This window comes from Entelurus aequoreus, linkage group LG09 (assembly GCF_033978785.1).
Source record: "Entelurus aequoreus isolate RoL-2023_Sb linkage group LG09, RoL_Eaeq_v1.1, whole genome shotgun sequence".
Classification (NCBI taxonomy): domain Eukaryota; kingdom Metazoa; phylum Chordata; class Actinopteri; order Syngnathiformes; family Syngnathidae; genus Entelurus; species Entelurus aequoreus.
The window spans coordinates 55,460,401-55,484,324 of record NC_084739.1 but is presented as its reverse complement, the minus strand read 5'-3'; the positions used below and the strand labels follow the sequence as shown (position 1 = coordinate 55,484,324).

Below are 23,924 nucleotides of genomic sequence, written 5' to 3'. Positions count from 1 at the left end.
CGTAACTTTTTAAAAATATATGAGCTTTATGAACCTTGGGTTAGGTGAACGGTCTTTTGGGCTGAGTGATTGTGTGTGTTGATCAGGTGTTTGAATTGTATTGGCGTGTTCTATGGAGCTAGGAGCTAGCATAGGAGCTAGCATAACAAACACGTAGGTGTTTTTATGCAGGATTAATTTGTGGCATATTAAATATAAGCCTGATTGTGTTGTGGCTAATAGAGTATATATATGTCTTGTGTTTATTTACTGTTGTAGTCATTCCCAGCTGAATATCAGGTCACCCCCGGCTCTCACAGCATCTTCCCTATCTGAATAGCTTCAACTCCCCACTAGTCCTTCACTTGCACTTTACTCATCCACAAATCTTTCATCCTCGCTCAAATTAATGGGGAAATTGTCGCTTTCTCGGTCCGAATCTCTCTCACTTCATGCGGCCATCATTGTAAACAATAGGGAACTTTGCGTATATGTTCAATTAACTACGTCACGCTACTTCCGGTAGGGGCAAGCCTTTTTTTTATCAGATACCAAAAGTTGCAATCTTTATTGTCGTTGTTCTATACTAAATCCTTTCAGCAAAAATATGGCAATATCGCGAAATGATCAAGTATGACACATAGAATAGATCTGCTATCCCCGTTTAAATAAAACAAATTCATTTCAGTAGGCCTTTAAGGCTACTATATTGGGTGAAATGAGTGTAAAGGTGACCAAATTGATATTATTACATGATTCGAGGCATCTAAATCACTTAATTTAATAAGTCGTGAACAGTTTTTTTATGTTGTCATTATTATTGGGTTAACTAACTCAAGGACAAATTCCGCAAAGTTGAAGCGCACTTCACTCTGCAAGTTAGTGGTATAACAAGTTGACACTTAAGAAGTAGAAAATATACATCTTTATACATTTTCTTGTCAAAAAACTCAATCCCCTTTCTGTATAATTACAATAAATGAAAAAGGATCATTTGAATTGTATTGTTTGAATCAGGTTGTCCAATTAATTACTACTGTCATCTACTATCCACATTTACAGCTTGTATTTTAAGCTGCATTTTACATTTATCACTGAACTATGTGAACATCGCAATATCACAGTACTATATCGAATTGTGACTCAAGTATCGTGATACGTATCATATAAGTCTTTGCCAATATCGTCAAGTTCCTTACCTTTGCTGTTGTGTAGTCCACCACCTTCTTTGTCGTCAGGTCACACTTGTTGCCAACCAGTAACTTGTTAACATTTTCACTGGCATAGCGGTCAATCTCCTGTAGCCACTGTTTAACATTGTTGAAGGACTCCTATAATGGAAAACCCCACTGTCAACTTGGTGCTAAATTAAAGACATCATAGTAGATCATATGCATTCATTTCACATGCTTTACACTTTTACTAACTGAGCATAGGGATGTAACAATTATCGGTATTCATGAAAAACCTTGGTTAAACCCATTGGTTAGCATTACCGTTTTAATGATTGTAAAACCGTGATTGATAAATGCACTTGGATAAAATCACTGGCAGGTGAAACTGCTCATTTACTGGAGAAGGAAGCTAGCATGCTAATGGCTGACTAGCTATCTTAAATGTCAACATGAATACAAGAGTCATTAACGGAAAATTCTCAACAACCAGCTTCCTGGTTGCAGCCAGAAACTTAAAACAAGACTCACCAACATCAGCATCAAGGAGGGTGACTCCCTCATTACAGACAAAATGGAGGTAGCTAGCAGACTTAACATCTTTTTCACCAGCATAGCCGCAACTCTTGTCAACAAGCTGTCCCACCACTCTGGTCGCTTTGGTGTAGAACACATTAAAGCCTTCTACAGAAAGCTAGGAGTATCCAACGATGACCTGATGGGTGCTGGTTAGCGCCTTGCATGGCAGCTCCCGCCATCAGTGTGTGAATGGGTGAATGTGGAAATACTGTCAAAGCGCTTTGAGTACCTTGAAGGTAGAAAAGCGCTATACAAGTATAACCCATTTATCCTTTATTTCAAATTAGAAATGGTCACAGCTGATGAGGTGTTTAAAAAATTGAGCGCGCTCCACCCTAACAAGGCCACCGGCCTTGATAATATTCCCTCCAGATTCCTCAGGGACTCTGCCTCCATCATTGCCCCGATCATCACGCACATAATAAACCTATCAATTACACAAGGCCAAGTACCAAAAGATTTTAAGATAGCAAGAGTAACTCCCCTCTTTAAAAAAGGAAGCAAATTGGAACCTGGCAACTACCGACCTGTTTCTATTCTCAGTTCCATTTCGAAAGTAATGGAGAAAATAGTTTATGAACAGGTCGATAGTTACCTTGCTACTAATAAACTCATGTACAAATTCCAATCCGGCTTCAGAACTAACCACTCCACTGACACATGCCTTCTCTATCTGACCGACCACATCAAACATGAGGTGGACGCGGGCAAATACTGCGGCATGGTCATGCTGGACCTTCAGAAGGCCTTTGACACCGTTAACCACGCTATACTGTTGGATAAGCTCAGAGCAATCAATTTTAACAAAACCTCATGGAGCTGGATGCAATCTTACTTGGAGGGGAGGGAGCAGGTGGTAGAGGTGAACGGCACCGTGTCCCCCCCCCCTCTCGGTGAGCTGTGGAGTCCCCCAAGGCAGTATATTGGGACCTTTACTGTTCCTAATATACATAAACGACATGTCATCGGCATGCGACTGTGAATTGTTTTTGTTTGCGGATGACTCTGCCCTGCTGGTATCCGGCAAGGACAAGTCACAGGTGGAGAAAATCCTCAGTGCTGAGCTCTGTAGAACTTGCACCTGGCTCGCTGACAACAAGCTATCCATACACTTGGGTAAAACAGAATCCATCCTGTTTGGGTCCCACATCAACCTTAAGAAAGTCAATGACTTCACCATAAAAGTGGGTGACATTGTTATCACCAGGAAAGATGAGGTCACCTACCTAGGTTCCATTCTAGAGGCTAACCTTTCCTGTGATAAAATGGCAACCAAAGTAATCAGAAAGGTTAACCAACGAGCGAGATTTCTCTACAGAATCTCCTCTCTGGTCAACAAAAGCACCTTGAGGATTCTGGCGGGAACTCTCGTTCAACCCTTTTTCGATTATGCATGCACCTCCTGGTACCCTAGCACCTCCAAAACCCTCAAATCTAAACTCCAAACATCTCAGAACAAGCTAGTCAGGTTACTTCTAGACCTCCACCCCAGATCCCACCTCACTCCTACCCACTTCTCTAAAGTGGGCTGGCTCAAGGTGGAGGACAGAGTTAAACAACTTGCACTGAGCCTAGTCTATAAAATCCACTACACCTCCCTGATACCGAAGTACATGTCAAACTACTTCCTTAACGTAAATGACCGCCATAACCACAACACCAGTGGGAGCTCCACTAACCACGTTAAACCCAGATTCCGAACTAACAAAGGTCTTAACTCATTCTCTTTCTATGCCATCAATGTGGAATGCGCTCCCAAAAGGTATAAAAGAAAGGGCATCTCTATCCTCCTTCAAAACCGCAATAAAAGTTCACCTCCAGGCAGCTCTCTCTCTCTCTCTATGTCCACTACTTGCTGTCCATATCCTACCCCCCCCCCCCACACGATTGTAAATAATGTAAATAATTCAATGTGATTATCTTGTGTGATGACTGTATTATGATGATAGTATATATGATAGTATATATCTGTATCATGAATCAATTTAAGTGGACCCCGACTTAAACAAGTTGAAAAACTTATTCGGGTGTTACCATTTAGTGGTCAATTGTACGGAATATGTACTTCACTGTGCAACCTACTAATAAAAGTCTCAATCAATCAATCAAACGCCTTTCCCCATTAATAAACAACATATCACAATCTAAACTTATATCTAAACTATATTCACTTGATCACATTGAACAAACAGGCTGTGCTTTCTTAAGTACAGTGTGTGAGATCTATACTGAGAAGAATATGACACAGAAGTGTCTACAACAGGAAATTAACCGGCATTACGTCACATAAACCAGACGTAAAAACACTGGTTATACCTTTATCATTAAAAACCACTCTAAAATCTTAAAGTAAAACAGAAGAAGATAAACATATTTAAAAACTAAAATGAAAATAACATGGCTTGTAAGAAGCCAGAACAATATTTGTTTTCTTCTGCCAAGAAAGTATATTGTGTATATTTATTTTATTACATGTTTATAATAAAACTAGGTTAAAATATTTCAGTGTGTGCTCAAAAATTGGAGCACATTCAACAATCCTATGATAATAATGTTAACCGTGATAATTTTGGTCATGATAAGTAATACATTTTCATATTGTTACATCTCTGGTCAGAACATAAGATATGGTTCCGGCAATTCATGCTATTGGACGGTTTGTCTTAAGCTAAATATTTGCAGGCTTTCTTGTAAAAGAGTTTCAGATAAGACTTCCTTCAAGGATGAAGGCCAAGCAGAACAACTCCTTCAGCTTCTTTAACTGCACAATCATGCTGGCAGCATTGATGTGTTTTTTTAAAGCCAATGTCTGGAAAAAACACCAAGCACAATGAACCTGCTTCTTTGGTTGACATTAGAACACTGCTTGGTGACATGCGAACCTTTGCTGTAGTTTAGTTTCAAGGAAAGGTAAACTGCACTTTTTTTTATTTTGCTAATCACAATCCTTATGCGTAGGGATGGGAATCTATATAAGATTTTTCCGGTTCCGATTCCACTTTCGATTCTGCTTAACGATTCGGTTCATTAACTGTTCTCTTATCAATTCTTATTTGGGGAAAAAAAGAGAACAAAATGGTAGATTAGCATCAATTGTGTTTAGTTTCGAGCTAACATTACCTTACAAAGCCAACACTGAGGTCTTAAGAGGCACATAGCATAGAAAAAAAACAACTTTTGAAAATAAATTTAAGAAATTAATATACTTCTGTAGAATTTAACCAAATAAAACATGAGTCAATTACTCAAAAATTTAACATTTATGTTAACATTTTTAAAATGTTCAATAATCTTTTGTCACCTACCTAGAAAATATATTGGTGACATTCAAAATATGGTTTGTTCAGACTTACAAGATAAAACTATAATATACATAACATGCAACACAAGATATTTCAAGACTTATTTTGACTTAATTTTGATGATTATGGCTTAGTTTATGAAAACCTTTAATTGAAAATGTTAGAAAATGTGGAGTCTTCAAAAACTAATCCATGATCAGCAAAATTATAATAAACACAAGCTTGACATATCTCACGTTGCATGTTTTGAGGTAATATCACATACTAGTTTCACATTTGAAGGTAAATTGCTGCCATGAAATGGACTTTTATACCATATTTGGGGGCGGAATGGCGTAGTGGGTAGAGCGCCCGTGTCAGAAACCTGAGGGTTGCAGGTTCGCTCCCCGCCTCTTACCATGCCGTTGTGTCCTTGGGCAGGACACTTCACCCTTGCCCCCGGTGCCGCTCACACCGGTGAATGAATGTTGAATGAATGATAGGTGGTGGTCAGAGGGGCCGTAGGCGCAAATTGGCAGCCACGCTTCCGTCTGTCTACCCCAGGGCAGCTGTGGCTACAAAAGTAGCTTACCACCACCAGGTGTGAATGAATGATGGGTTTTTAACATGTAAAGCGACTTTGGGTACTTAGAAAAGCGCTATATAAATCCCAGTTATTATTATTATTATTATATTCTAATGTTAAGAGTTTCACCTGAATAATGAAAATGACTGAATAAAAATGTGGTTGCAGGAAAACATTCAACTTTTCTTCTACTAGAATTCACCTCTTGAAAATCAGTAGCAAATTGGTGCACATTTTAAACCACAAACTTAGTCACTGCTTGTACACTTCCATGCCGCGGTGGAAGGAGATGCTGTAGCGCCGGGCAGCAGACATGAAACGGAGCTGGTACCTACCCCCCGCCTCGGAGCCAGTCACAATCTGTCTCTTGTCTTGCTCATGTAAATGAGAAGGCATTAATTTCAATTTAACAGGCGGTGAGTTAGAACCTGCTGTATTTAAAGGGCAACTGCACTTTTTGGGGAATTTTGCCTATCGTTCACAATCATTATTAAAGACATGACAACCGATGGATTTTCTTTTTTAATGCATTCTAAATATTAAACGTAAATAAAAGCCTGCTTACAGCAAAGCCAATGGGAGCTTCACTATTCCGCTCATAAAATCTTATAAATAATATTTCCAAAAAGCGCCAACAATACTCAATTCACATGTTTACTTAAGTATTGGTGATATTGTTATTATAAAAGCTAACACAGACAAATTATTCATAGCGTGTCGCCCTATGTTTACATCATTGAGTGGTCTGCTGTTTCCTCGCTTCCTGTAAGTTTATTGTAGATCATAAATCATGCCTCTCACCTGGACAGTAGATGGCTAAATATATAATCCAACAAGTTGGGACACTTTCACAGCCATTTCGGACCTGGAACTGGCGAGGAAGATACAAGAACCGATTTTCCAATCCCATCCCTACTTATGTGATATAACAACACGTGTATCCCTTTTCTGTTCATTTTAGATAGTAAAAAACTGCTAGCACGAGGCAGCTAACAATACAGAGTAATATGATATCAGTATCGGATCTGGATACAACTAAATACATAAAAAATAGTCTGAATATTTAGTTGGTTTATAATTTCTTGATAAAGTTGTTGTATTTTGGCTTTTCCCGTTTGGGGACTCCACAGCGAGGCCCTTCCTCATGCAATATATTCGGGATGAAAAACTCCCAATCGTTTGCACCTGCGCCCAATGTAGAAAAGGCAACAACATGTACCATTACACCGCCAGGGACATTTCCTGATTAAGTAAAATTGCTAAATGAATTAGGATTTAAACAATTTTATTAAATCTAAAAATCTAATCTATTTACCTTTTTTTTCTTGGACTTGCGTGCATCACTGCAATTGCAAAGTTGCTCTGAATAAATGGTATGACTGGTCGTGCATTTGAGCTCCTTCCTTGTGACAACGCATGTGATTTATTTCGTGTGTGCGAACCCGCACAATCATCATGTGAGTTATAAAGAGGCATGACACCGCTTGAGTTGTTAGTCACTGGTCTTTTTGGTTGAACTTAAGTTGTGTTGAAATGTCTTACTTGAACATTGAACACGCATGTCATTGAAGCATGAGTTTATGACATCCAGCAAGTATTGAGGTTATCAGTCATCTCCTGACCTGTTTGTGTCAGTGTTTAGATGCAGTTCAATGAAAACATATGGAAGTTGTGCAAAGTGATATAAACATTGACTACAGTTGCACTAAATTCTTGAAATTGCCACAAAAGCGCCAAGAATGAAACCCCACAAATCGGAGCCATGTTTATTTCCACAGACTGCAGTGCGTGTGATGTCGTGTTTCGTGTGCTTGCAAATCATTTCAGGGATCTATATTCGATGTCGATGTTTTGTTGTAATGTAAAAAAATCAATATTAAAATTGGATTTAACAAAATTGGGTATCAAAACCTATGGTGTGAACATGGTATTTGCTGGCAGACCATGATAGTATGAGGTGTGAAGAAGCAGAGTTACACTGCTATCAATTGTACCACAAGCTACTTTCACAGACAGTTCCATTAAAAATGTTTTTACGTTCGAGTGCAAACAGGTAGCGCCAAATCTGTTAGTGGCGGTCCAAACTTATTTGTGGCAGGCCGTCAAAAATCAATTAATGTATGAGAAACACCGCACACTGTACACTGACTATTTAAAATATCCAAGTTTAATTTCTTTAGTATTGTCCCTTAAGAAGGTATAGTACAATGGTTGCTAAAATATAAGGAGTGTACTCCTTTTTGTGAGGTATTGTTCACTCAACTAATAAATACACATAGTTTGTAAAAACCCAATATCTGAATGTTTCTAGTGTTACCAAATGGGGAACACTCATCTTATACTGTGAAATACATAAATGGACAAAAAGACAAGTGGATAAAATAAAAGCAGTGCCATTAAACAGTAGAGAAAGTCGAAATTATTAATGTTGGACTTCAACCAATAAGAAAGTAAATAAAAATAAAATAATCATTGACACTCTTCAAAGTCTTACCCTTACACTACTAGTGTAAATTATAATTTCTCTCTTACTGTTTTTTTGGAGAATTGTTTTTATTGTATAATTGCCAGCGAGCTATTTGTAGTTCAGAGTATTAAGTAACAAACGGTGTGATACAAACCTGATCTGTGACATCATACACTACAATGATCCCATGAGCACCTCTGTAGTAGCTGGAGGTGATGGTACGAAACCTTTCTTGACCTGCTGTATCCCACTGTTAAAGGGAAAAAAGACACAATCAGCAAAATAAGAGTAATAACGTTCTGTGATTTTTTTTTTGAGCAACTGGTAACATTAAAGGCCTAATGAAACCCACTACTACCGACCACGCAGTCTGATAGTTTATATATCAATGATGAAATCTTAACATTGCAACACATGCCAATATGGCCGGGTTAACTTATAAAGTGCAATTTTAAATTTCCCGGGAAATATCCGGCTGAAAACTTCTCGGTATGATGACGTTTGCGCGTGACGTCACGGGTTGAAGCAGACATTTTGGAATAGCACGGTGGCCAGCTTAAGTCGTCTGTTTTCATCACATAATTCCACAGTATTCTGGACATCTGTGTTGGTGAATCTTTTGCAATTTATTTAATGGACAATGAAGACAGCAAAGAAGAAAGCTGTAGGTGGGATCGGTGTATTAGCGGCTGGCTACAGCAACACAACCAGGACTTTGACTTGGATAGCAGACGCGCTATCGACGCTAGCCGACGACCGCACCGATGATCGGGTGAAGTCCTTCGTCGCGCCGTCGATCGCTGGAACGCAGGTGAGCACGGGTGGTGATGAGCAGATGAGGGCTGGCGTAGGTGGAGAGCTAATGTTTTTAGCATAGCTCTGTCGAGGTCCCGTAGCTAAGTTAGCTTCAATGGCGTCGTTAGCAACAGCATTGCTAGGCTACGCCAGGCTGGACAGCATTAACCGTGTGGTTGCAGGTCCAGGGTTTGGTTCGGTGTCTCCTGATAGTAAAAGTAAAAATAGTATTGTTGATATTCTGTCTATCCTTCCAGTCAGGGGCTTATTTCTTCTGTTTCTATCCACAGTTAAGCACGATGCTATCACGTTAGCTCCGAAGCTAAAGTGCTTCACCAATGTATTGTCGTGGAGACAAGTCACTGTGATTGTCCATTTCGCGTTCTCGACTCTCATTTTCAAGAGGATATAGTATCCGAGGTGGTTTAAAATACAAATCCGTGATCCACAATAGAAAAAGGAGAAAGTGTGGAATCCAATGAGCCCTTGTACCTAAGTTACGGTTAGAGCAAAAAAAGATACACCCTGGCGTCGTGCACTGCACTCTAATGCTTCACTGTCACTTTCCTCATCCACAAATCTTTCTTCCTCGCTCAAATTAATGGGGTAATCGTCGCTTTCTCAGTCCGAATCGCTCTCGCCGCTGGTGTAAACAATGTGCAGATGTGAGGAGCTCTTCAACCTGTGACATCACGCTACTTCCGGTACAGGTAAGGCTTTTTTATCAGCGACCAAAAGTTGCAAACTTTATTGTCGATGTTCTCTACTAAATCCTTTCAGCAAAAATATGGCAATATTGCAAAATGATCAAGTATGACACATAGAATGGATCTGCTATCCCCGTTTAAATAAGAAAATCTCATTTCAGTAGGCCTTTAAACTTGTGGTTACTTCACTTCTGACATATATTTGCTAATATTGTGCTTTTCTACTTCAGGCACTTGTCATCAAACACATTTTAACAGCTGGTTTACATGCTAAGCACACAGATATCAGGGTTCTGCTAGTCAAAAACTTGAACATTATTGTGGTATATTAATGTAGTGGTTGTTTGATTTCCCTTCAAAGGTTTAAAAATAACTTTAGTTATTAGGGGTGTAAAATTAAAGTAATCTGTTCTTTCGGTACGGGTCATTCAGTTCATTACATTAAGTGAGGGAAAGGGAATTTCAGGAGTCTTCTCGGCATACAAATACAGTTCTGCCTTTGACTATCAGGAGTCATGGCTCGCGATGTGCCAAAGACAAGGCAGAGCTTGAAAACCCTCTTCCGCCATTAAAATCTCCTGTTTGGTAACATGTCCTTTCCTGCGAAATATTTAAATGGACACTGACATGTAAATAAAATAAAAGCAGTGTGTGGCCATTGATCAGTAGAGCTGGAGAATGCGACTACAAGCCAAAAAGGTTAATATTACTATTATTGGTTGAAGTGCATTAAAATGTTTTTATGAACTACGTTCCCATCCTCACCTATGGTTATGAGCTCTGGGTTATGACAAAAAGGACAAGATCACGGGTACAAGCGGCCGAAATGAGTTTCCTCCACCGGGTGGCGGGGCTCTCCCTTAGAAGCTCTGTCATCCGGGAAGAGCTCAAAGTAAAGCCGCTGCTCCTCCACATCGAGAGGACCCAGATGTGGTGGTTCGGGCATCTGGTCAGGATGCCACCCGAACTCCTCCCTGGGGAGGTGTTTCGGGCACGTCCGACCGGTAGGAGGCCACGGGGAAGACCCAGGACCCGTTGGGAAGACCATGTCTCCCGGCTGGCCTGGGAACGCCTCGGGATCCCCCGGAAGGAGCTGGACGAAGTGGCTGGGCAGATGGAAGTCTGGGCTTCCCTGCTTAGGCTGCTGCCCCCGCAACCAAACCTCAGATAAGCGGAAGAAGATGGATGGATGGTTTAGAGTTTATGCATAATTTAAAAAATCATCAAAGCGTTTTACACTAAAGCTAAGCATTTTTGTTTTGAATTTTGTTTCCTTACTGTACCGAAAATTAACCAAGTTGTTACCTTAAAAACCAAGTGAAAGGAAAAAAAACAATGGACCAGTGGGAGTCTTCAGCTTTAACACTTTTCAAATACAGTTTAGAATAAATACTTAAAACTATACAACTTGACGAACAAAACTTTAGTTGTTCTTTAGTTAATAATACATTTTTATTCTAATACATAGCAGGGACTATTGAATATTAAGCACTTGAAAAATGGTGTGCAACGTACAATCTGAAGTTTAATGGTCTTTCCATCTAGTTCTATGGTTCGTATTTTGAAGTCCACCCCAATTGTGCTGATGTAGCTTTCTGTGTATGTGTCATCCTGTGGAGAGAGCAAAAGAGTGAGTCACGATTTGCTTCACTGAACACATACAGTACAAATAGTACCACCACTTTTAGTGCTGATAAGGATAAGTTGCCACAAAAACACAATCAGTTGTAAACACACTGTAGCACGTAACTAAATATATGCAGCTGTATTTTACAGAATGTCAACATTAGCACCATAGCTTTACAGAAACCCTCACTGCATTCTCATCCAATTAGACAAGGATGATTGCTGACTTGAGGAATGCATGCTTTCACATCGGCTTTAAGAAGAATAGAAAAATAATAATAAGAAAGGTCTGCATATATCTTTGGAGAAACTTACTGCAAATCGGAGAAGAAGGCAAGACTTTCCAACACCAGAGTCGCCAATAAGAAGAAGTTTGAATAAATAGTCGCTGTAATGACAGAATACAAGGAATTTGATTTAGAGAATACCTTTTGAATGTGTGTCATGTTCCTTTCTTAAAAAACATTTTAGCTGGACAAAAACAGTCAACACCACCACACAATGTTTGAAATGTTGACCGTACATGCATGGCTTGCAGAAAAAGCTCAAGTCTGCTGCGGTGAAATTGTGGCATGTGACCTTCTCATGACTGAGACAGTGTTGAAGGGGCAGCTTCTACACCCCCCACAAAATGTGAAGAAATTATAACTCAGTCAAGGCCCATAACCTAACATTAGTATTTCCCATTATCTAGCATATATTGTTATCAAGTTCTAAGAATCTCTTTTTTTTCCATCTAAAATATACTATGTATTTATCAATTCCGCCCGAATGCAGCTGAGATAGGCTCCAGCACCCCCCGCGACCCCGAAAATGGATGGATGGATGGATTTATCAATTGGTTGATGTTAGAGATATTTTTTTATTATTTAATCAACATATTGGTTAACATATATCCTGCACCTATTTAGTTCCACAATTATTAACATACCAAAAAAATTTAAAAAAATACATACAAATACTTGTAACATTACATTACACCCCTAGTAACTTGGAACACGTTAAACACAAAAACTGACGAAACTTTGAGTAATTACTGAGACATTAGGAAAAGGTACAGTAAGATTGAATGAGTTCTGCGTCTTCCTACTCCTTTTTCAATACGTTTGTGTAAGTGTTAACATCTGATGTACATCACTGTAACTTTGTTCAGCATGATCTAAATAAACAAACCTATCACCTAAATGACCATGTTCTTGTAGTAGAGTATAAACAATTGATTACACAAAGACAAAAAAAGTTGTCGATACCATTAATAAAGAGATCAAGTTGTTTTGATAAAGGACTCATAAATGATAAATAAATGATAAATGGGTTATACTTGTATAGCGCTTTTCTACCTTCAAGGTACTCAAAGCGCTTTGACAGTATTTCCACATTCACCCATTCACACACACATTCACACACTGATGGCGGGAGCTGCCATGCAAGGCGCTAACCAGAAGCCATCAGGAGCAAGGGTGAAGTGTCTTGCCCAAGGACACAACGGACGTGACTAGGATGGTAGAAGGTGGGGATTGAACCCCAGTAACCAGCAACCGTCCGATTGCTGGCACGGCCACTCTACCAACTTCGCCACGCCGCCCCCACGCCACGACTCATCCCACTGATAAAAGAAGTGAATGTTACACAATTACAATACCTCAAGTAAAAATATAAGTAGGGATGTAATGAATAACGGTATGAATGATAAATCACTGTAAAAGTCCCAATGATTATCATAATCATTTCAAATCTTAATTATTGTAAAACTATTGTTGAATAGCACACTTTAAACTCACAGTGATAGTGCTCATTTCTTGGAGAAGCAACTTGCGCGTTAATCGCTGGCTAGCTTAAATGCTAACATGAATACAAGACACAATAATGCCTTTCCCCATTACAAACATTGTACACAACTTGAACTTGTTTAAACACATTGCTGTATGAGCAACTAAGATATTCAATTGTGCTCAATGAACCAACAGGTTGTGCTCTCTTAAGTCAGTGTTAAATATGAACATCCATACAGGGACATGTCTGCAACAGGGAGTGAACCCGTGTGACGTCAAATAAACCAGAGTGAAGTACAACTTCCATTTTTCTTTTATCATTACCAATACAACAGCGTTTTGTTCAGGAGAGAACACACATAAGCTAATACAAATAACAGAAGAAATTACCAAATTAAAAAGATGGTTTAACAAAAACAGATCCTTAAACCTCAGTAAAACTAAAATAACACTAGTCGGTAACAGTAGAAAGAAAAGTTAAACACAAATACAAATTGACAGAATAGAAATTGAAAGATTAAATGAAACCACATTTCTAGGTATATTGATTGATGACCAAATAAACTAAAAAACTCATAAAAATATACAACATAAGGTGGCAAGAAACACGTCAATAACGAATAAAGCTAAATATGCATCGGGCCAAAAATCACTCCATATTCTCTACTGCTCGCTAGTGCTACCATATCTTAGTTATTGTGCAGAAATATGGGGAAATAACTACAAAAGTCCACTTCATTCATTAACTGTGTTACAAAAAAGATCAGTTAGAATAATACATAATGTTGGATATAGAGCAAGGATCCCCAATCTTTTTTCACCAGGGACCGGTTTAATGTAGGCATTATTTTCACAGACCGTCCTTCCACGTGTGGCAGATAAATATAGCAAATAAGTGCATGAACAATGAATACATGAAAATAAACTCACTATAACATTCAATTAGTATCTGATGGGTTATAAGTGATACATCACATTCAAGGACAAGAGCATGGGTATATAGTAAAGCTAGACATACTTGCCATCAGTTCCAATAGATTTATGTGGATTTCTATTTCCATTCTAAAGGTTATGTATTCATATGTTGTGCAATATTTCATCCGTAGATACACTAATGATAGCTTTTTTGGTCCAATTTTCCATGAGTAAATACATCTGTTATTGCTAACTTCTTGTGTAATAGGACTGTGTGCAATGATACCAGCACTTTAACTTACTAGGCCAAAGGGGATGTGTATTTTCTTCTTTTAGCACAATTATTATATGCAACAATTTAGCACTTCTCCATCTGCCTTATGCACTTTAACTACTAAGGTCACTTTGTTCCTGATCTGCCCTGATCTTAGGTCATCAACCTGCCACGGACTGCAGATGGAACCTAGCGTTTGGCTACGATTTGGCAGCTTTACATTCTATATGTTTATTAATGTGCATTGTCCCATGTAACAAAGATGTAACAAATATAGCAAATGGCAACTTCCAATCAGGAGTTTTATAATACATCTATGAACAAGCTTATTGGTGTGTCTGGTGGGACTGGCGAAAGTTAAGTAGGAGAAAATGCGGTCGGTTATAAATGTAATGTCTCTGTGTGGCCCGGTAGCAAATGCGTCACCCGGACCGGTGGTTGGCGACCACTGATATAGAGAACTTTATTTATTGAATCAAAAATACTGAAATTCCACGACATAGTAAATTCGAAAACAGCTAAAATATGCACAAAGCAAACTATAACCTGTTACAGAAGAACGTACAACAATTCCTCTCAACAAAAGAGAAAAAATATAACCATCCATCAATCCATTTTCTACCGCTTGTCCCTTTTGGGGTCGCGGGGCGTGCTAGAGCCTATGTCAGCTACAATCGGGCGGAAGGCGGGGTACACCCTGGAAAAGTTCAGAGAAAAATGTAATTTAAAACATTTGTATGCAGATAGAACACTTAAAACCTTTAGTATATCAGTATGTGGAATTCAATTATGGAATGAATTAAGCAAAAAAATAAAACCATGTACTAATATGATCTAATTCAAGAAACTCTTCAAACTTAATGTGTTTACGAAGTACAAAGAAGAACCATGATAAACATTCTGAATTGATTGATAATCTTATTTATCTCACCATATGAAATACACCTTAGGGGTAGGATTAAATAAGCTCTGCTTCTTCCTACTCCTTTTCGAACATGTTGAAAAGAAAAACTGTAAATTGTGATGTATCATGTTGTATGCATGCATGCATGTTCGAAATAAACTCAAACTTAACACTGTAAAACCTTTACAATTTAAAACAAAAGAAGATAAACATAATTAAACACTAACATAACACTAATATGGCTCTTAAAAAGCCAGAACAATATAAAATACATATTTATTTTATTGTTTTGTTTATTTCAAAATAAATCTTGGTTGAAAGATTTAAGCACATTCAACAATACTCTCATAATCATGATAACCGAGATAATTTTGTTTGCATTAACCGTGATATGAAATGTAACCTCCCTACCGTAGTTCAACCCTCAGTGGTGTGCCGTCAGGGCCACAAGGCCTTCTCTGCTGGCCTAACATAACCAGAAATCATGATCATAATTAAAGATAAAAGTATTTTTTTATTTACTCTCCCTAAATATCTAAAAGTATTCATATTCTCTTCACTTCATGTCTTATTATGCTCCTTCCAGCGCTGTTGTTTTTAGTTTATAGAGTTTTTATCCAATCAGAATTCAGCTAGCTTATGTTGCCATGCTGTACCAAATCTGCCTAGAGCCTTCAGATTCAGCAACGCTGGCGTCACTGGGACATACAGTTGACAGACAGTTGTGATAGCCAATCAGATCACGAGTTGTTGTCAGTAAGCACTTCTAGATTGCCTAAGGCAGATATATAGTGATGTTATGAGCTAAGTAACACAAGCACTCCATTACCCAGCATGCCACAGTAGTGAAAAGCATGCGCAGTACCCACGTTTAGCCAGCAGCGGGATGTTTGTGATGAGCACCTTGTGGAGTAAACTTTAAGAACTAAGCCAACATGCCACATCTGCATCTTTTATGATTAGAAAAGACAACACGTATATTTGCAAGGCCAATTTAAAGGAGGATATTTAAAGAGAAACTACATCTTGTGATACAATGTCAGCCAACCACGGAAGCTCGAATGGTTTCTACAGATTGTGAGTTCAGATATGTTATTTCTTTATTTTTTCACGTTTAATGTTTTTTGCAAATTTAATTTTGACAGTCAGATATGTTATTTCTTTATTTTTTCACGTTTAATATGTTTTTTGCAAATTTAATTTTGACGGTACGACATAAGATATGTTTTAATTGCTGATGCGGGTTTATTGATTTTTAAATGCGCCAGAAAAGGCAAGGCAACTTTATTTGTATAGCGCTTTTCATACACAAGGCAGACTCAAAGTGAAATGAAAGAAAATAAAAGCAAAATTAAAATGCAGACAATAAAAATAAAAACAGTGCGGACGTTAAAAGTTAAAAGATTAAAAGATTTAGCTGAAAGCTAAGGTGAACATAAAAGTTTTCAGTCTAGTTTTAAAAGTAGTCAGAGTTGGGGAAAGTCTGACATCTTCAGGAAGTTTATTCCAGCTATTTGTTGCATAGTGACTGAATGATGCTCTCCCTTGATTTGAGTTTACTCTGGGAACCGCTAACAGATTGGTCTCAGAAGATCTTAGTGATCTAGAGCAGTGGTCCCCAACCACCGGGCCGCGGCCCGGCCAATTGGTACCGGGCCGCGCAAGAAATAAAAAAAATTAAAAACAATTTAAAAACAATTTTTTATTTATTAAATCAACATAAAAAACACAATATATACACTATATATCAATATAGATCAATACAGTCTGCAGGGATACAGTCCGTAAGCACAAATGATTGTATTTCTTTATGAAAAAAAAAAATAAAATAAAAATAATCTCACTATTGCAGTGGGACTATGTTGGACTAAACAGGAAATACAAGTATATGTTTTGGGCCCTAAACTTCCATTAGTATCTCACAGAAGTCATGCTTTCCTCCCGAACGGGATGCAGATAAATGTTTACAGTACATGTAGAGTAAGAACAGTACAAGCAGGCTGAGAACCGTACGGTCACATTTACAGTGTCTAATATTTATTATGTCTACAGGTGCATCTAATGAAATTTGAATTACTTAGAAAAGGTCATTTATTATAGTATTTCATTTCAGAAAGTGAAAGTTTACTTTCTACAGATTTACTAAACTAAGTGTAATATTTTAACATTTCATTATCAATCATTATCAATATTTTTGGGGTTATAACCTACAGCTTAGAAAATTATATCTCCAAAAAAATTGTTAACTTGTCAAAAATATTGTATTTACCTACTAGTTCACACTCTAATCACTTAAATGAGTCTGCTAATCTGCATTTAAAAAAGTAGCATTCACAAACAGTAAGTGAACAAACGGTCAGTCATAGCTGAAGTATGAAGAAGGGAAAGGATTACCAGTAAATAAACTCTGCCTCACCCTACTCCTTTTTTGACATGTGGAATTGTGCAAGTGTAAACATGAGATGCACTATAATGTAACTCGTTGAGTACGTTTGAAACAAATCACAAAACCATAACCAACGGTGACAATCTTTTTTGTGATTGTTGTGGCTTAAAATAGATCATTTTGCAGAAGCTTTTTTTAATAAGTTGCACAGGGATTGGTTGAATTTGTCGCAAGATCCTTGAGAGTCTAGTCTGGCAAGCGTATTTAAAAATCTAAGTTAGCATATCATGCAAAAGTTATTCGATTTTAGAATGCTAAATTAAACGGTGATATGTCACGACTAGGCAGCTGCCTCGACCTTCTAGAACTTCTGAATGTTATATCCTGCCCTCTCTTGCTTTAATCACGTACATTTCGCAGCACATAACACCCACACACAAGCATTAGCTAGTTTGTTTAGTGCTGTGCGATCAAACGATACATATTGTAGTATGACATAAAAATCTATTGTACAAAATAATTCTCTATTGTTTGTATCGTAATTTTAACGTCTGGGCTGCTGTTAATGTGACTGCAGCCACACTGCTACTTTGCGGAAGCATTTTTACGTCACTTGAAAGAACTTTATGGCGAGAGCCGGCAGGAGTACGGATGTCAACAATGCACAAATCTGCTCGTAGCAGAGACGGAAAGCACAATGGAATATAAACCAACAAAACCTGAAGAGGAATTGGTGCCAAAAAGAGGGAAGAGAAACTAATTTGTTTAACTTTGGCTTGGAATAAAACAGTCACACCGACCAAACAACGGTAATCTGTAAAACATGTCGCTAACAAGTCTTTGCTAGCGACAAGAACGGGTCTATTCTTTTCTATCACTTGAAGACGCGACATTACAGAGACTAAAATTACCTCAAAACCACAAATTGAAGAAAAACAAAAGGAGCCAAATAGAGTTGTTGCTTAAAGGCCTACTGAAACCCACTACTACCGACCACGCAGTCTGATAGTTTATATATCAATGATGAAATCTTAACATTATAACACATGCCAATACGGCCGGGTTAACTTATAAAGTGACATTTTAAATTTGCCGCTAAACTTCCGGTTCGAAACGCCTCTGAGGATGACTTATGCGCGTGACGTAGCCCGGGGAACAGAGGTATGCCTTCCCCATTGAATACAATACAAAAAAGCTCTGTTTTCATTTCATAATTCCACAGTATTCTGGACATCTGTGTTCGTGAATCTGTTGCAATTATGTTCATTGCATTATGGAGAAAGAAGCTGAGCAAGCAAAGAAGAAAGTTGTCGGTGCGAAACGGACGTATTTTTCGAACAAAGTCAGCAACAACAGTACACAGCCGGCGCGTCTTTGTTTACATTCCCGAAAGATGCAGTCAAGATGGAAGAACTCGGATAACAGAGACTCTAACCAGGAGGACTTTTGACTTCGATACACAGACGCCTGTAGAGACCTGGGACAACACAGACTCTTACCAGGATTACTTTGATTTGGATGACAAAGACGCAGACGTGCTACCGTGAGTATGCAGCTTTGGCTTCTAAACATTTGATCGCTTGACCGTATGTGCGCAACTTTTTTTTTGCGTATGTACGTAACTTTTTTAAAATATATAAGCTTTATGAACCTTGGGTTAGGTGAACGGTCTTTTGGGCTGAGTGATTGTGTGTGTTGATCAGGTGTTTGAATTGTATTGGCGTGTTCTATGGAGCTAGGAGCTAGCAGAGGAGCTAGGAGCTAGCATAACAAACACGTAGGTGTTTTTAAGCAGGATTAATTTGTGGCATATTAAATATAAGCCTGGTTGTGTTGTGGCTAATAGAGTATATATATGTCTTGTGTTTATATACTGTTGTAGTCATTCCCAGCTGAATATCAGGTACCGTGAGTATGCAGCCTTGGCTGCTAAACATTTGATAGCTTGACCGTATGTGCGCGTCACGTACGTAACTTTTTAAAAATATATAAGCTTTATGAACCTTGGGTTATGTGAACGGTCTTTTGGGCTGAGTGATTGTGTGTGTTGATCAGGTGTTTGAATTGTATTGGCGTGTTCTATGGAGCTAGGAGCTAGCAGAGGAGCTAGGAGCTAGCATAACAAACACGTAGGTGTTTTTATGCAGGATTAATTTGTGGCATATTAAATATAAGCCTGGTTGTGTTGTGGCTAATAGGGTATATATATGTCTTGTGTTTATTTACTGTTGTAGTCATTCTCAGCTGAATATCAGGTACCGTGAGTATGCAGCCTTGGCTGCTAAACATTTGATAGCTTGACCGTATGTGCGCGTCACGTACGTAACTTTTTAAAAATATATAAGCTTTATGAACCTTGGGTTAGGTGAACGGTCTTTTGGGCTGAGTGATTGTGTGTGTTGATCAGGTGTTTGAATTGTATTGGCGCGTTCTATGGAGCTAGGAGCTAGCAGAGGAGCTAGGAGCTAGCATAACAAACACGTAGGTGTTTTTATGCAGGATTAATTTGTGGCATATTAAATATAAGCCTGGTTGTGTTGTGGCTAATAGGGTATATATATGTCTTGTGTTTATTTACTGTTGTAGTCATTCCCAGCTGAATATCAGGTACCGTGAGTATGCAGCCTTGGCTGCTAAACATTTGATAGCTTGACCGTATGTGCGCATCACGTACGTAACTTTTTAAAAATATATAAGCTTTATGAACCTTGGGTTAGGTGAACGGTCTTTTGGGCTGAGTGATTGTGTGTGTTGATCAGGTGTTTGAATTGTATTGGCGCGTTCTATGGAAATAGGAGCTAGCAGAGGAGCTAGGAGCTAGCATAACAAACACGTAGGTGTTTTTATGCAAGATTAATTTGTGGCATATTAAATATAAGCCTGGTTGTGTTGTGGCTAATAGAGTATATATATGTCTTGTGTTTATTTACTGTTGTAGTCATTCCCAGCTGAATATCAGGTCACCCCCGGCTCTCACAGCATCTTCCCTATCTGAATAGCTTCAACTCCCCACTAGTCCTTCACTTGCACTTTACTCATCCACAAATCTTTCATCCTCGCTCAAATTAATGGGGAAATTGTCGCTTTCTCTGTCCGAATCTCTCTCACTTCATGCGGCCATCATTGTAAACAATAGGGAACTTTGCGTATATGTTCAATTGACTACGTCACGCTACTTCCGGTAGGGGCAAGCCTTTTTTTATCAGATACCAAAAGTTGCGATCTTTATCGTCGTTGTTCTATACTAAATCCTTTCAGCAAAAATATGGCAATATCGCGAAATGATCAAGTATGACACATAGAATAGATCTGCTATCCCCGTTTAAATAAAAAAAATTCATTTCAGTAGGCCTTTAAAGTCACTGTTTATGACATGCTACCCCGCAGACCCAGAAATTACAGACTCTCTCTAAAGTCATATGTGTAGGCATGACTAATATTCAATGTAGAAAAGAATGGCTGGTTCTTGGTGTTGTTTCACGCTATCTTATTGGGTAGCTTAGCTATTAGCATGCCTGCTCCTGGCTTGATCTCATTGTGTAACATGTTTAGCCTCGACCTCCAGTGACAATGATACTTGAGACATAATGAAATGCAGTTTATTTCCCACTTCGGAGGTGATGATTATTACCTTAGGGGAGTGGCTCCGACAACGTACGGAAATACAAAATAAGCTGCAAGCTTGTCAGTCGGGGGACTAAAAAATATACAGTGACAGCCAGAGAGAATCTACGTTTTTGATAGACATGAATCACAATGGTAATCACATACTTTTTCATGAAAATCAGTCAATTACGAATGGTGGCTATTGGATCGGAACATCTATAAAAATGACTATATCGTTAACAAACTGAATAAAACTACCTACAGTGGATATTTTTGTCTATATTGCACAGCTCTATGTTTGTTATCAGCAAATGAGGGCGATTTGTTTAAATTTTAGCTGCTAACATTAGCTATCTTTGAATATATATTGAATATATATTCTATCTTATAAAACAGCATGAGTGCAAACTGTTTATCACTTCTCTGGGACAGCTTTTGTTTGAGTGTATGCACTACAGACCTGTATGTATATTATGAATGTAACAATAAACAGTAATAATGATTACCGCTGTAAAATTCCTGACTGGTAATATTGTCGTATTAAATCAAAACGATCGAACACCGAGATTGATAACTGCACTTTGATAAACTTACAGACTGACTGGTGCTAGCTCGCTAGCTTAAATGCTAACATGATGACAGGAGACCCCTATGAAGAAACATGCCCTAGTCCAAATTTATATGAACACATTACTAATTGAGCAACTGAGCAGAGGTTAATCTAATCGTTCTGCACTTAACTGTGCACCCGTAGACACGATGCCCGCTAATAATAGCTGTTATTACGCACTTTTCATTTTAATAAATATTTAAGTGCTACAATACAAACCAACATTTAAAACAATAAAAGTTTAGCCAATAAAACAGATAAAATACTAAAGACAAACACTATCAGTGAAGCATAAGAAACACAACACATGCAAAATAGTGGGTTTCCAACAGTAAGTGTATTTATTTTAGGTATTTAAAAAAAAATAGATTTCAGTGTGTGTATAAATACTTTTTGAGTTCATTCAACAATACTGCAATAATAATAGTCCTTGATCATTTTCAGCACCAGTTGTCTTACCGAGCTACAACTACAATTTAGGACAATTCTTCAGCAATTTAAGTAATAGTGAAAGATAGACATTTTTTAGTATAATATGTCCTCATAAACCACTATTAGAATAAAATGCTAGCAGTGGGGGTTGGTTTGAAAAAAATAAACCTAACCAATATAATTGGACATTATTTCACATTGTATGAGATACTGAAAATGTTTTTTTAATTGTAAGACACAAAAAAATATATATATTGGCATGTTTTATTCTCGGAAGTAAATCTATAAAATATCAATGTTTTAGCCTAACTACTGAAAATGAATAAATGACATTCGAATAATAAATTCGCTTCCAAAAATATTCTAATTTATTAAGATGCGCTAGTATTTATTAATGCTGTCAGGATGTACCACTCTTCTTACCCAATCCAAGCCTCCCACATCCACTACACGACACTTTAACATTTATTTTAAATAAGCCATCCCGTGCTAAGCATTTTAAAAAGAACAAAACATCCTGTGTTCATGAAAGACGTACATGGCAAGATCAGGTGGACGAGGAGCTGTCAGCTGACGTTAGCCTAGCCTAGCCTAGCTTAACCGTCAATGCCCATTTGCCTGCTTTTATACACACACATCTAAAGAAGTGACGCTGCCTTTTTAATGAAGGTACTTACTATTCGGGATTCATTGTGCCTTTGTTGAGAAGTGTGTTCAGGTGTGGTAAAGGGCTCCTTCAGTTCGGCTGTGTGGAAATGGGAGCGGTGGCTAGCATACGCACTGACCGGCTGCTTGTCGCTGAGGGGAAAAAAATCAAAATGGCTGCAACTGCTACCAGGAAGAGTAGCCAACTCAGCTTGTTTACAGTGGGGAATAGCACAACTCGTAGCTTGGTTGCTCCTTTACAGGCGACTACGGAAATATGACATTAAACTTCAACGAACGGTTTAAGCGTCAAATGCGAAGTGGTCCCTCTCGACCTCGGGGAAAATCGTTACTGCATCTGCAACCTGTCAGGCTGAAACCGATGACATCAGTAGTGAAACGTGGCAAAGATGACTCTGCGCATGCCCATTGCTCACGTCTTATGACAAATGACGTCATCATAACTTGTCAACAAAAAATACTTTCATAAGCAATTAGGGGAATATTACAATTTACTGTTTATTAATATTACTAAGTATATACTGTCTCACACGCCATCAGACTGTACAACTCTGGGATAATAAAAAAAACATTTTTTTTAAGTGCAATACATTTTCATAACATGGTCACTACTGCCTAGTTTCTCTTGTTATATTCTTATTTTTACTGTTATATTTGTATTCTTATTGTTTAAGAATTTTTATTCTTATTGTTATATTTTCAATTTTATTTCCATTTATACCCCCATTATTTACGTTTTACTTTAATTCGTTCTCAATTCTGTACACTGCTGCTGGAATTGTAATTTTCCTGAGGGAACTCTCCTGAAGGAATCAATAAAGTACTATCTATCTATCTATCTATCTATTTCAGTCTCTTAATTTACTGGACTGACTTAATTTCTGTGAGAATTTCAATATTCTAAAATTAGATAAAGTCCTCAATAATATAAATATTATTAGATATTACACTAGTTTGCTTTGTCACCAAACAATACGCTTGCATGTAAATGTTTTGATAGCTTGCCAAGCAGTATATTAATCTACACTGAATTATTTTAGCATCTTTAATGTACAACTTGTACATCCTTTTATTTTTATATATGTGGTCATGACTGAAAAACGTTTCGAAACCCCTGAGAAAAACCCACATGGCATTATATATGATACAAATAAATCTGCCATAGCA

The 23,924-nt window shown here is 38.0% G+C and overlaps 1 protein-coding gene across 1 annotated transcript in view; it reads right to left on the bottom strand.

The window, feature by feature from the left end:
• Window positions 1-23,163, bottom strand: part of LOC133657523 (ras-related protein ORAB-1-like) — a 28,491-nt gene extending 5,328 nt beyond the window's left edge. Inside the window, exons 1-5 of the mRNA XM_062058961.1 lie at window positions 22,769-23,163; window positions 11,508-11,580; window positions 11,082-11,177; window positions 8,219-8,314; window positions 1,179-1,310 (exon numbers count right to left, since the gene is read on the bottom strand). Of these exons, the coding sequence (XP_061914945.1) occupies window positions 1,179-1,310; window positions 8,219-8,314; window positions 11,082-11,177; window positions 11,508-11,580; window positions 22,769-22,782 (411 nt within the window). The 5' untranslated portion in view covers window positions 22,783-23,163. The remainder of the gene's footprint in view (window positions 1-1,178; window positions 1,311-8,218; window positions 8,315-11,081; window positions 11,178-11,507; window positions 11,581-22,768) is intronic.
• Window positions 23,164-23,924: the final 761 nt, after the last annotated feature.